Raw genomic sequence first — 14,955 nt, forward strand, 5'->3', positions numbered from 1 at the left:
CAGGCAGTCCATGATTGACTGTAAGATGCTTCAGAAGTGACTATGCAAGTAATGAGTGCTTAACAATACTCCTAAACTACATTAGAAACTTAAATAAAGGTTGTCAAGTGTTGTGACAAATGGAAGCAGCGCATCGTGTCATTTTTAAAAATGCATTTTATAGGCAAAGTATGTGCTGCCTGAGGTCTTTTAGCCCTGCTGTTGTTAATTTATCTGTACCTTTGTTTGTCTGTGCGTCAACGTATAATTAAACCATGTATGAATGTGCAGTGGTGTTTTACGCCTGCCAAACTTGTAATTTATCTCTTGTTTAGACACCATGGAAAATGACAGTGTAATTGTTTTATTAAAAACAGATGATTATGCAATAAACAATGTTCTCCGCAAATAATACTCGTGAGTAATTTATGCACGCTTCAAGGCAAAGCTCAGAGTGACATATGCAGTAATAAATTCTGGTGACACTCATCAGCCCAGTGTAATAGAAGCTAATGACTACAGCTACAACAGAAAGTACATGACATAGGACATAAAACTAGGCACTGATGTTTTGTGATCAAAAGGATATTGATTCCTTAAAGTCCCACATAAACACACTTAGTAGCACAGGGCAAAGCCTAACTGGGGGATACATAGCTACATGTATCCCCCAGCTATGTATCCCCCTGAGCTGTAGCTCAGGTGGCAGAGCAGGTCAGCCACTAATCAGAAGGTCATTGCCAGTGTGTGAGTGCGTGTGTGAATGGGTGAATGACTGAATGTAGTGTAAAGCGCTTTGGGGTCCTTAGGGACTGAGTAAAGCGCTATACAAATGCAGGCCATTTACCATTTGCAGGCCATAGCAAAGGACTAGCAACGATGTGGCAAACAGAGAAAGGAAAATATGTCTACTTGCTAACAGATGAAATAGCTGAAAAAGATCTAAATGAAAATCAGCTGAGGTAAGTGACTGAAGTGAACAAGTATTGCAAAGCCATAGTTTCGTGTGAATTACTATGTATTTGGACTGGACTGAAGTGAATAGGGAGAGAAAAAGTGATAGAAATTGTATGACTATATGTGAAATTTTCAGTCACTAATATTGTTATTACCAGTTGTTAAGAATATCAAAAATTACAAAAGTGATTTTTATTTGAAGTAGCCAAAAATGCTGAAATACACTTCGCCCACAAGCCTGGTATTCAGATGAAAAGGAGACTACCTTGTTAGTTACTGTGTGAAGTCTATATTGTTTAAAATATACAGTATAGCATGACAGGTATTTATTTATTTATTTTTTTAAGATTTTAAGCTATATAGCTAATTAGCTAACTATTTAGCAAATTTTGCTGGCTAACTTAACAAAACTTGTTTTGTTTGTAGATAAGTGAAATATGTGTTCCATTAGTTTTTTCTGTCACAGGGGCACCAGACTTCCCTGATCCTGGCCACCTCTTCCAACTCATCCCTGAGGATTTCCTGGCCAGCCAGGAGGTATAACCTCCCCAGCCAGTCCTGGGTCTGCCCCAGGCCTCCTCCTGGTAGGACTAGTATCAGTGCTCAAAAGACCTCGCCCACGAGTGTCCAACTACGTCATAGTCAGATGCTTGAACCACCTCAACTGGCGCAGTAGCTATACTGCGAGTCCCTCTCAAATGACCATGACCCTGTCTCATGGAGACTCAGGCATCCTTCAAAGGAAACTCATTTTCGCCACTTTCATCTGTGACTTCATTCTTTCGGAAATCTTCAGAGCTCGTGAATGTAGGTAAGGGTAGAAACATAGATTGACCAAATCAATAGCTTTACATTTACACTCACCTTTTCCTCCCCACAAGAGATTAATACTGCCCCAGTCCATCTAACATCTCATACGGAAGAGGATTCTCAGAAAAAAGTCAGAATTATGGCTTTAATCTCAGAATTCTGACTTTTTCCTCAGAATAATTTTTTCTCAGAATTCTGAGATTAAAGTCTTAGAATTCTGACTTTCTTCTCAGAATTCTGGAAAAGAAGAAAAAAAAGACATGCCCACTTTTTTTTTCCAGTGGCCCTAATCCTCTTCCGTACATCTCATGCCCCACTCTGATGATGTTTATGATGATTTGGATCATTAAACAGTCTCTTTAAGATCAGGTCAAAAGCATTTCAATACCCTCATTTTGTTTTTTGTTTGTTTGAGGCACAAACTGATGGCCGGACATTCTACTTCAGGATTTCTAGTCAAGAATTCATGGCACATCAGTTACAGTAAGTTGTACAGGTCCAGAAGTAGCATAGTAGCTTCAGACCATCACACTACCACCACAATGTTTGACTGCTGGTATATGAGCTTTTTATGAAATGCTGTTTATGAAATTTTAAATTCTGTCTCGTCAGTCCACAGAATATTTGGGGATCAGCAGTGGTTTTGTTCTTGGAACTCTTCCATTGATGCCATTTCTACCCAGTCTTTCCTATTGTTCAATTGTGAACTTTGACCTTAACTGGCTGGCCATTCCTGAGAAGGTTCATCAATGATCTCTGTTTTCTCCACATATGGGTAATGGCTCTCACTGTGGTTGACTGGAGTTCCAAAACCTTGGAAATGGGTTTTAAACCCTCTCCAGACTTCTTCTTCATCCTGGCGTTGTTCCCGCTGGTGCAGGGTCCGTGCTTCGGCAAAGGTTTCTCCATTTGGTTCTGTCCAAGGCGTCCTCAGGTAATGTGTTGACGGTCTTAATGTCCTCCCTAATTTTGTCCATCCACCGTTTCTTCGGTCTGCCTCGAGGCCGGCATTCTTCTGGGTCGATCGTCATAGCCATTTTTGCTACGGAGTTCTCATCGCTTCGAATCACGTGTCCATACCACCTCAGGCGGGACTCAAGCATCTTTTCCTTAATTGGGGCTACGCCTAGTCGCTTCCGTATGTCTTTGTTCGTAACACGGTCCCGTCTTGTAATTCCTAGGCTCCATCGGACCATGCGCATCTCCGTGGTGTTTAGGGCCTGTTCATGTGTGGTCAATGCGGGCCAACATGCGCAGCCATACAGGGCTACTGGGCGGACCACCGTTTTGTAGATTTTATCCTTGAGTCGATCTGGCACTCTTCTGTCGCAAAGGATACCAGTGACCTGTCGCCATTTTAATCAGGCTGCATTTATTTGTGCTTGGACATCGGAGGTGATATTTCCATGGTAGCTGATGACTGAGCCCAAGTAGCGGAACTCTTCTGTCTTCTTCAACTCTTCGTTGTCAATTATGATGGTGCCAACAGTTTGGGGGCCTCCTTCCAGGTATTCGATCTTTTTCGTGTTGAGCCGCATACCATATTCATTGAGCCGGGTCTTCCACAGTTGAGTCGTCATTTGGGTCTCTTCTCTGTCTTTGCTGGTGAGGATTACGTCATCGGCAAAGAGGAGAGACCATGGATGAGGTAACTGGAGGTTGGCCGTGATGGTGTCCATACATAGAATGAAGAGGAGGGGTGACAGAGCTGATCCTTGGTGGACCCCAACACTAACTGGGAAGGGAGATGATAGTCCAGCGGCGCATCGGGCTGAACTGGTGACGTTGTCGTAGAGGAGCTGTATCCATTTGACATACGCCTCAGGGACACCATGCGATCTTAGGGAGTGCCATATGAGGTCATGGGGGTACCCTGTCGAAAGCCTTATCAAGGTCTAGGAAGGCCATATGTACTGTCTTGTTCTTTTCCCTATTCTTCTCCAGCAGGAGGCGGGCGGCGTGTATGGCGTCAGTTGTTCCGCATCCCTCTACGAAACCACATTGGTTGGGGGTGACGTTGACAATTTCCCGAAGATGTGCATCGATGACTTTTTCGAAAATTTTCATCGTGTGACATAGTAGGCAAATAGGACGATAATTTGAGCATTCGGCTACATCCCCTTTGTTCTTCCATATGGGTATGGTAATGCTGGTCGTCCAGGCCTTCGGGACTTCCCCTGTGCTGACAATGTTGTTAAACAGTTCTGTCAGGATGGCCGTTCCTGGTTGCCCGAGAAACTTCCAGACTTTGGTTGTTTCCAGTCATGGTTCCGATATTGATTGTTCCAAAACGAAGATGGAGTCGTCTCTTTAGCCCAATCCGTCCATGAGTGGGTAGCCCTTGCTGATTTCCCATGTCGTTCCGTCGAGAACGGCACGCGTCGCCTGCGGGGGACGCCCTAGCATTTCCCAAATTTTGACGTTCCATTGCTATTTGATGCGACAATTTGAAGATTCGATCGACTTGTCGCACCGCCTGACATCGAAGACCATCACCGTTGGTTGGTTATCCAGGAGGCACCGCGAGGAGGTGGTGATTGGATTTTGCCTCCCTCTCCAGGGAGGCCCTCTCCAGACTAAAAGATTAAAATTAATTTGTTTTGTCTCATTTTGAGTTTTTTTTTAAATCATAGCATGATGTGTTGCTTTTTGAGATCTTCGCTTCACTTCTTCACTTTGTCAAACAGGTTGTTTTGATTGATTTCTTGACTCAAGAAGTCTGGCAGTAGTCAGGCCTGTTTGTGGCTAGTGAAATTGACCTCAACCACAAAGATTTTTCCAAAAAATCTTTAGCCAATATTAAAATGTAATGATCTGAAACATTTTAATGCAGAAAAATGGCTAAAAATACATCAGGAAGGGGGAAAATATTCATTCATAACACTGTACCTGCTTGAATTTAGTTAGTACTACTTGTGCATCAAAATGAGATGACAAATGAAACGAACACTGTTAATCCACAACCCCATTTTTATTAGAGTTACATGTGGCAAAATTCACATTTCAGGGTTTATGTCCACTTATTGTGGCCTGTCAGTTCTGAAAACCCCCCAAAACAAAACTGTGTTCAGCAAGCATAGTGAACATTTATCAATGTAGCAATCACAATTTATTCAAAGAAACAATACAAACAATTTCAAGTGTTATATAGTATTAACTTTTCCTCTATATCAGTTCTTCTAATGTATTCCTGCCCATACTCATATACTCATAGTGTACATGACTATATTGTGGACAATGATGTAGATATCAAAACGCTGTACAAAAAACAGGATGTACAGGAAAGACACTCCATACAGCATCCAGATAAAAATTAAAAATACAAAAGAGGCACTTAAGAATATCACACAGACATACACATACTCACATATGTACATGTGGAGTATACTAGAAATCAGAATACTTGAGCCCATGTTATCATATAATTCACCTGAAAAGTTATTTTTACAATTATATCAGATACACTTGGCTGGAAAGCAATGTCAAAACCTTGTTAGCTAACATACGCATGGCCGCCTCCTACAGCAAGAACAGCCAACTAAAGAAGTTTTAAACTTCAATCTTTCTTATACTTAACATGGCTTTTAATCTATTGCTACTAGAAGCATACAAATAACTATTAAGATAACACCTATAATTAAAAAACTTAGCTTTTAGTTTAAGTTGACTGGATAGATCAATGCACACTTCCTGATGTCTAATATTTGCCTTTTATTGAAAACTAAACATGACCAAGGAAATGCTGGGGGCGATGAGTTGACATTAACCTGAAATAAATTATTCCAGATTTGTTTTTTGTTTGTTGTTTTGAGTGGCAAGCAAATTCATCTTAAAAGATTCTGGCAGAAATATCAGCAGCACTGAAAACCTAGCCCTAGAAACATTTGAACTCTCAAAAACATGGGCTGAGCTATGGTTGAAACCTAACAAGGGTGTTTAACTTCTCATTTCAGTAAGTCACATTATTGCAAGGTTAGACAGTATCGTCACTATATCATGACTATGATGCACAGCCTTTTAAAACCTACAGCACTTTTAACAGGAAGACACAGATTGTCCAAAAAGTGCAACACACACATAGACAGTATCAAAGTCTGACATAGCTTTGAATTAAAATGAAGCCAATCCGGATTTGCCTGAACCCTGCTTTTTACCTAAAGTCCACCAGATGGCGATAGCTGTGGATGCAAAAAGGCTTCCAGTGCTATAGAAGCCCGTGGAATTCAATTTTTATTTGGTCTTGACCTTTCTAAACCCTTATCTGATGAGTTTATGGGCTTAGTTACTGAATAATAAAAAGATTAAGTCTATTGTTGTAAATCTTGGTCATACAATTTTTCCAAATGGAAGATTATTTGTGGTACAAAATGCTCATTAGCTAACAAGACCCACCCCTCCTTCTCATATCCATACATTTTGGGTAACACTATGGTAGCTACATCCATCTTTTATACTGTCTATGAGAACACACTGCACACCACCAGTCTGATCACATTAACTTCAATCCATAACTTCCAGTTAAGAATGGAAGAAGGCTTTTAGGTGGCATAACACACTGTGGAGGTGTGGCAGCCAAGCTAGCTCACGGCTGTTTTTCACGTCACTAAAACTCGATATATATAGTATATTATAATATAATGTGATTACAGTAATTCCTACTTTGGAATATGATTTGTATATTTTTATTTATTCATAATTTAACCAGTTTAATTATGCCTGTTTGCTAGTACTGATACAAACACCATCTTTAGCTTGTAACTGGTGGAAATTTCCGGTAACATTGGTACTAGCATTTCTACTCTTTGCTGAAGGATTAATAATATTTTCTGAATTCTTGCCTACAAGACCAGAAAAAAATGAACTGCGACAAACCTATCTGACACACTTTGTATTTTCCCCTTATCTTTTAGACTGAAATACAATGTGCATTATTTTAATCAGTGTAGTCACTGCCATTGGATAATTGGCTTTAAGCAGCCCTGGGTTGTTATATAGCAAAATATTTATTGCACAGTTTTAGATTTCACAATTTTCTGCAGAGTTCACAGGTAATAATGTCACCTAAAGCCTTTCTTTTCTTAAGTATTTCTTAAAGATATCAGCTTACCAACACGTTTTATTTTTTGCTATATAGTTCTGTACAATTTTCAGCGGAATTGGCTACCTTTAACATGTAGAGAGTAAAATCGCAGTGCGGATACATAACTGAGCTGTGCCTAAGATTAACAACAAAGTGAAAATTTCAAGTCAGTCAAGTTAAAAAAATCTATAAGTATTGCTGACAAATTAGTCTTATTTCATATGCTTTTTACATGACATGGAAATAAGACAAATTCTTCCTGATCTCCCTTTTCACATTTGCTGTACAGACCCTGTACAAAAGGAGCTCAATCCAGGGTGTTGTTTGGTGGAGCTCCAGCTACATATTTCAATAATCTCACCATCCCAACACCAGCAAACATTCAGCATTCCAGGCCAAAACTTTAAATAAGGCTTCTGTCAAACTTTCTCTACTAGTTTAGATAATTTTGGGATTCGGCTATCTTAGCTCAGGATACAAACCCCACCAAAAGCACAAACAAACAAAAAATAACCCAGTTTTAGATTATAATCCCAAATTCAGTTAAGATAATTCTCTTGCAATAAATAAAGTACTGTTTGAGTTTATAGTCAGCCCTTAAACTAAACAGATTCTAATGATGTGTTCATTAACAGCTCAAACATCTGTACCTGTGTTTTACTGCCCTGGTTTGCATGTCCTTCCACAAAGCAAGTTTATTTCTTTACAATTTAAGTGGTTCATTTTGTTTTTTGTTTTCTGCTTTCAAAACTTTTCCCTACAAAGGAATCATCTCATTGAACTCATTCCTCTCTGCTCGAGCTCCCACCATCATCAGCGCTCCTCCCATGTTGGGACCAAGTCCCGTGCAGCCCTTGAGTCCTCCTTCAGCCAGCTCATGGCACATCGTGGCATTGTGGGAAGACACAATATTTCCACTACCTGCAGGTGTGAATATGGTGCTCTCCATCACCCTCCTCTGTTGCTCTGGTGTTGGAGCAGGCGCCCTAATCCCACTACTTCCAGCACCCACGCTACCTCCAGCACCAGCACCACCTCCCCGCTTTTTAGTTGGTGGTCCCCAGAGGAACGCGTGGGCAGGTCTGTAGTGTTGGCGGGCATAGCAGAGCAAGCGTCGGCGGGTGGCTGGCAGGCGGATGGTGTAGACAAAGTATTCCAGGATGCTGTGCTGCATGTTGGACAGGGTGCCGTGGCACAGCGACTCCTCCAGGAAGAAGCGAACCAGCGGGGCCTTAAAGGCCTCATAGCCGAGCTCACCCAGGGACTTCAGGATGCGAGTGATCCGCAGGTAGTTGTGGTGGGACCTTCAATAAACACGGCGGTTGAGAAAGAGAATTTTGATTGATTAGAATAGTTTGAAATAGCTTTTCTGAAATAGCCATCTAGGACCTCCTCTGTAATAAGTGTCCAAAATAAGTATTTGGACACTTATTTTGAAACATAATCAAATTAACTTTAATTTCAACGGTCACTGGACTGCAAGACTGCACGTACCAATCATTTCTGTTTTTTAGAAACTTTATTTCCTCCTGGAAGTTATTCTTGTATCACCATCTTCAGACCCCATTCCTTCAGTGTCTCTTTTATAATGTTTCTGGTGTAACAGCTTTTTTCCTGCACGATTTGCACGTCCATATCCACTAGCATCAGATAACCCTGTGTTGGTATAATGTCCTCCCGATAACCATCACCTCTCTGTGGACACGGGCGGTTAAAAGTACCCATTTATTGCTCTACCTATACCACTTATCACACGTATAGGTTAAAAGATGGACAGATCACAAGCCTGTTCCACAGCTGACACACACGTCCCTACACAATCGCACATCGATGGGCAGTTTTATGGAACAACCCAACCACTGTTCATTCTGTGGTCTAGATTGAAGTAAAGGTGATGGCCTTCAATACAACCATGATGTAATGTCTGATGTCTCTGGCAATATAATTATTATTTACTGTTTGGTGTGGCTACTTGGCCCATGAGAAATCTAGAAACCAGATTCAGACATCTTTGTGCATTTTAATGGCAAGAGAATGGAAAGAAAATACACTGTTGTCAGCTTTGTTTTCCATGTGTTTAGAGCTTAACGCAACAATTAGATTCAAATGGTTTAAGGAAGGTTTGTGACTGGAGGAGATTGTGGTAATAAAAGGGAAAGTAATGCTTTCCCTTCTAAAAGGTTTTAGGTACAAGGACAAGCACACGCTTTAATGTAAACTGCAAAGTGCGGCATTCAGGTGGTCCTTTGGCAGGAGGAAACACCGTACCTTATCTCAAGCAATGAAAACATCGAAACGGGATGTGAAACAAAAAAAACAACAACAATTGTTCTTTTAAATTGCCCTTTAACCATCTGTTTGTCCATTCAAAACATCCTCTTTCACATTCAGCTGCTGTTAGAGGAGCAATTAAGTTGCAAAGGATTTAGAATGATTGCCTTGCTAAAGGACTGAAAAGCAGCTACTGGCAACTATGCGATAACTTCACACAAATTGTAGCTGCAATTTTATCCCCCCCAAGCTACTGCACAGTGCATTTAAATATATAACGTTCGCAAGTGTGTGTGTGTACTTACTCATTAAGGTGTTGGAAGCGCTCCTGCCAGTTCGGAGCCCGAGCAACATTGCCACTCTTATCCAGCAGCTTGACGCCGTAGAAGTCCAACATGAGGGAATAGGCCGCCAGGAATCTCCGCTTTGCTTCCCGAGTGCTTTGGAATTCCTGATGTGATTCAACACAACAAATCAGAAACAAACAGACAGGTTGTGTACAAAAGCAGCTTTTCTCTTTAGGTGATCAGAAGAAGCAGAAGAGAAAGCTGTATGCAAACACTGGGTAATCGCCCGAAAACGAGTCTGAAATTTCATGAGGGACACATTTCTACCTACTTTTAATGGGAGCATGCACATGCAAACCAGCTGTGTTGTTCAAACAGATGTCTAATTTAGTCAGAGCCAAAGCTGAATGAGTATTTCCCAGAACGGTTGTTTGCTTTGTCACATTTGAGCGACTTATTTAAACGAGAGTGTATCGGCATTCTTAAAACTTCACTCGATTCAAAATTTGCTAAATTTGTGCTAAATTATTTGGGTAGTGAAATGTAAAGACTCAACCATGGGAAACACTTGTGCGATGAAAAGCCACAACTAAAGCAGTGATGCAAAACATTAGCAAAACCGTGACACTGAGCTGTGTTTTCCCCCTGCACTGAAAGCGCATTATAATGCACCTGAGCTGCCAGCGACACTCCACTAACTGTGAGCAACTCATAGTTCTTTGCAATGAAAGCATCAAAATCGGTTCACAGGTGGAAAGCTTTCAGTGTTATATGTCTGAATATAACCACATTTAAGTAAAAAAACGATCTAATATGCTAATGTAGGAAAGCAGAAGTGAAATCTAACACCAAACAACAGATATTTAGGTAGAAACTATAAAAGAAGAGTGACCGCAGGAGCACAGCTGGAGATCAAGCACATGTCATCACAGTTTAATGAAGCACAGCATTAATAAAGCGGACCATCACAGACTAGTAGAGACAGAATATGTGTACGAAACTCACTTTGATTTCGTCCTGAGTCAGTTCATGTGCGTAGAAGTTGAGCCCTTGTTCTCTTAATGGGAACAGCCTGGGGTACAGAAATGGAGTAAAAACACTGTAAAAACATACAACACAATAACTACAGGGATGTGATGGTCAAGAAATACATCTGCCTACCAAATAATGAAGATAATTACTCAGTGTAATTTCTCAGCAGGTGCTACTGTTTGCTCACTGTGCATGGTATGTAAAGGCTGTCCACCTCTTTCTTCTAGGCTAGTAAAGTGACTGCTAAAACCTTCCCACCGAATGTTAACCTGGCAACCCTACCAGAACTATGTGAATCGCTACATTCACTATATCAAACATGTAAAGGTCAGCAGCAAAAAAGGCAGCCTGCACATAGAGCCTGGAAGTTGCTGTGTATGTACATGAAGACCAAAAACACAAGTAAAATAGTACTGAATAGGAGTGTTTGCCTACTTAACAATGAAGCTAGCATGGATGTGCCAAATAACTGCAGTTCCTTCAATGGCCACATGAGGCTGGCCCCAAAAGCAAGTCGTTCCCCTTTAACACTTGTTGTGCATTGTAACACTTCCATGTTACATATCAAACATGGAAGCCATATCAAGCTAACTACAGTTGTCAAGCTTGATGTGACAATCACCGTTTAAGCCAACGGTCCCCAATCTTTTTTGCGCCACGGACCGATTTAATATCAAACAACATTTTCACGGTGGTAGTCGCGTTGTGTCGCGGATAAAGGTGTCGCGGACAAATACAACAAAATAAAATGATACGACCAAGGCAAAAACTGTGGTATTTTGTAAATATAATAATAAATGCGAATTCACTGTTTAATTGTGTAACTTTATTAGCAGTGTCCTCCTGCTAATAAAACGACTCAACAACATTGAGAGTCACGTGTCTTCTCTGCCCTTTAATGCGCTCTGGTCTCTATGGTAACGCGTAAACATTTCTTTCAAAATAAGACACACAACTACAACACAGGAAAAGACCCAGAGAAACGATAAAAGTTAACAATAAAAACTCCGAAAACCATAAATTTCACACCCGAGCCTCAACTCTCGCGGCTTGGTACCAAACAACTCACGGACTGGTACCGGTCCATGTCCCAGGGGTTTAAGCCACTAAAATCAGTTCTGAAACCTGACTGGACAGGTTAAACTAAGTGAGCGGTCATTAAAATATTCCTGTTTTTTATTGAACTTTAATCTGTAACAGGATAGAAAAAGGAAGCTTTGACATGTCATGTTACCGTGCCTTCTTGCAGGCTAAGAACAACTTGATGCACAAACACACAAGCTGCATGAATATTAAAACAAATGGAGGGAATGTCTCACCACTGAATATAGGTGTGATTGTGCTCCAGTTTGTCATAGTCGCCTCTCCACTTAGAGAGAATCTCCTCTATGTAGATACCTGAGAAGAAAGAGGAGCTAAATAGCTGCAAAATAGATCTGTATTGCATGTGTGTGCGCTTGTGTGTGTGTGTGTGTGTGTGTGTGTGTGTGTGTGTGTGTGTGTGTGTGTGTGTGTGTGTGTGTGTGTGTGTGTACGTGTGTTTAAACAGTGGATCAGTCCACTAATCTGCTGGGCTTTCCCTGTCAAACTTGACCTTTAGCCAAACAAAACTCACTAAGGCCAGCACTAACATCACTTCTCTCCAGTGTTAACAGATCTGCATGGAGAGTGCACTTTTTTCTCTGTGTGTGTGTGTGTGTGTGATATCTGACCATCAGGCACTAGAGGGATCTTGTTCAGGTAGAAGCGCAGGTTGCGGTACTCATTGGGCTGCCGGGACCTTCTGAAGTTCTTCACATGAACACACACAGATAAAATATATCACAAAGGGTGTCTGCATTAGTGTGAGTGTATGTGTGTGATGAAGCCTGTCTATTCTCATTGTAGGGTACACATGTGTGTGTTCATGTACCGGGTAGCTGTGCCGATATTTGTAGAGGTCCCTGGCGGCATAGAAACTCCTCTTCATCTTTGGAACAGACTCCGGGGAGTCAGTCAACTGAAAGAGGAAGAAAGAAGGAAAGACAGAAAAAAAAGACTCTTAAGAATGGAAAAAAGAAAACAGATGGTGTGTTGCCCTTAGATGCCATTTAGCTGAATTAAAAACATTTAGTTGCTTGGAACATTAATATCTATGTTTTTCTCATAAAAATGGACAATTTACATCAGCACTAATGTGAACCACCACCAACCAGACACCTCTGTCTAATCGGGGTCATTTTTTTCATAAAATTTAAAGTGAAATGTGTTTCTTTGGTCTTTCTAACCTTTAGGGCCCTGCATGGTCAGGCTCCTCAATATTTATCTGACCTGCTGAAACCACATACATCTTCTTGGGCTTTAAGGTCATTAGATCAGAGACTGCTGGTGGTACCGCGCACTCGTTTTAAAACTCGTGGTGATCGGGCCTTTCAGACTGTGGCACCACGGTTGTGGAATTCTCTCCCACTGTCTCTTCGCTGAACGGACTCCATTGATTCTTTTAAGAAACAGCTGAAGACATTTTTATTTAGAAAAGCATTTGATTAATTTCTTCTTATGCTGTTTTTATAGTTTTATTGTTTTACATTGTTTTATTTACTGTTATATTGTTTTTATATTCCCATTTTCTGTGTTGTAAAGCACTTTGTGATTTTTATCTGTGAAAAGCGCTATATAAATAAATTTTACTTACTTACTTCTTAGGTCATTTACTATAATCCATAAACTATCTCCCTCCTGACTTTAAAAAAAAGTCCAACTTATAAAAACAGAGCAAAACCATAAGTCTGGTTTAACTTTTAAGAAATAATCTATGAAAGATTGCTCCTGTTCGACTGTTATAACCTGCTGGTTCCTGTATTATAAAACAGTGTGAAATAGCCTAATAACAACAATCCCGTCAGCTACTCTTAACGTTATTGCACACAGTTTATGTGTCTGTAGCCTAAAAAGAATAAAACGTTTTCACTTTCTTTGTAAACCTGTAGGCAGTGTAGGGTTGGAGTTATGGTTCCTTAGATTACTTTGATAATTAACAAACATCACGTGAACAGGATGTAGCCCATAACATGTATGACAGTAGTTTACAGTAAGAAACCCAAGACTGAATCCATTTCTTCTCAAATTTGGCATGATTTTGACACCTAGCTTGCACAGTCCCACCTGGCGTGCTGATGCCTACAGTAAGATCACAGCATGGCTGTAGCATGAGGGCTGGGGGGATAAATACGCAGTATTTTAAATACTAGAATTTATTGCACTAACGCTCTCTAGCATTCAGAATTTATTAGTTATTTCTATCTTTACCGTATTTAACATTATCTGTGCTGAATCAGCACATGTACAGACACGGTTTACTCTGAAAATTACACTTGGGAGTTTGAATAGGTTATAATTTTGCGGCAGTAACCTGCTAAATGCATCTAAACTTCCACAAAAAACAAAACAAAAAAAAAAACAAACTTATTTGGTTGAGTCCATTTAAAAATAAAACATCGCAATAAAGGGCGACCTCGTCCTTATCCTGCCTGGCTGCCGTGTGTGTGGTCATTAACCTGCCTGTACACGGTCCCAGAGGAGGCTGAGCTGCTGCTGATCGTTTGTTCCCGGCAGATAATTCAGTGGTTATGTGAACTCATAACTCATATTGAAATAATGGCAGTATGGCAGAAGGATTGTCGCTATGATTTTCTCATGTGGATTTTTTTTCCATTTTAATCTTGCTCTAAATTACGAGGAGAACCTGTCCCCTATAATTTGTCCCCGCGTAAATGTACAGCCGTTTTCCACAGCATGCGTGTACAGCACGTCTTCACGGTACATGAACTTGACGTATTTCTGAATGAAAGTTTGGTGTGAGCTGTGTCTCGGGTGCAGACATCACCGTAGCCCGGTTGTCCTTACTGTGTCCCGGCCTTTTTGCCGGTGGCCCACATGTCCCGGCTCTCCGGCGTGAAACGTACCTGCGGTGTGCTGTCTCCGGCGTGCCCCGCGGCCCTCTCGCTCTCCGCCGGGCTGACGGAGTCGGAGATGCCGCTATCATCTTCAGCCGCCGGCTCGTCGCTCTCCGAGTCCGATCCCCACGTCGAGTCACATTCCTCAATCGTGCTCGGCTCCTTGAAACGCCAGCTGCCCACCAGGTTTCCCATCTAAAAAACATGCAATAACCGCCTTCTTCTTCTTCTTTTTAATTATCGCTTTTTAAAAAAAAAAAAGGTATAAATACTACATAATTTTGCCCCCAGCCTCGTTTTTCGGTTTGCAGAGCGGTGGGTTTGCACTGCGCTCAGTGCGGAGCTTTTAAATGGCAGAAAAGGGGGATTTCCACACTGGAAGGATGATGCGTGTTTCTGTATGAGAGGCCATTAGTGCCGCAGAGGCAAGAGGCGGTCTTACACCTGTGAATTGTATGAAACAAGGTTACAGTTGAGTAAAGCTAAGCTAGAGACTAAAACTATGAGTGGAAAACCTCCAAATAAACCCCCCCCCCTAAAATAACAACAAAATAAAATAAAAAAGGGTAGATTACTAATATATGTGTAAGTATACATGTAGTCT

At 41.1% G+C, this 14,955-nt stretch overlaps 1 protein-coding gene across 1 annotated transcript; it reads right to left on the bottom strand.

The window, feature by feature from the left end:
- Positions 1–4,759: 4,759 nt before the first annotated feature.
- ogfrl1 (opioid growth factor receptor-like 1) lies at positions 4,760–14,680 on the bottom strand. The gene is made up of 7 exons (XM_080869349.1): positions 14,361–14,680; positions 12,329–12,415; positions 12,129–12,207; positions 11,736–11,814; positions 10,390–10,456; positions 9,403–9,548; positions 4,760–8,130 (listed from the first exon to the last, which is right to left on the bottom strand). Exons 1-7 carry the CDS (start codon positions 14,544–14,546, stop codon positions 7,584–7,586), a joined length of 1,191 nt encoding a protein of 396 aa, XP_080725475.1. The 5' UTR covers positions 14,547–14,680; the 3' UTR covers positions 4,760–7,583.
- Positions 14,681–14,955: the final 275 nt, after the last annotated feature.

Source organism: Rhamphochromis sp. 'chilingali' (assembly GCF_963969265.1).
Source record: "Rhamphochromis sp. 'chilingali' genome assembly, chromosome: 20".
NCBI lineage: Eukaryota > Metazoa > Chordata > Actinopteri > Cichliformes > Cichlidae > Rhamphochromis > Rhamphochromis sp. 'chilingali'.

Bases quoted from the DNA above. Each gene is read 5' to 3' on its own strand.
- ogfrl1 (XM_080869349.1), bottom strand. From the start codon at position 14,546: ATGGGAAACCTGGTGGGCAGCTGGCGTTTCAAGGAGCCGAGCACGATT. The intron at 12,208-12,328 runs GTACATGAACAC...GTTCATGTGAAG, and splicing joins AATATCGGCACAGCTACCCG to AACTTCAGAAGGTCCCGGCA. The intron at 11,815-12,128 runs GTCAGATATCAC...CTTTCTTCTCAG, and splicing joins GATCCCTCTAGTGCCTGATG to GTATCTACATAGAGGAGATT.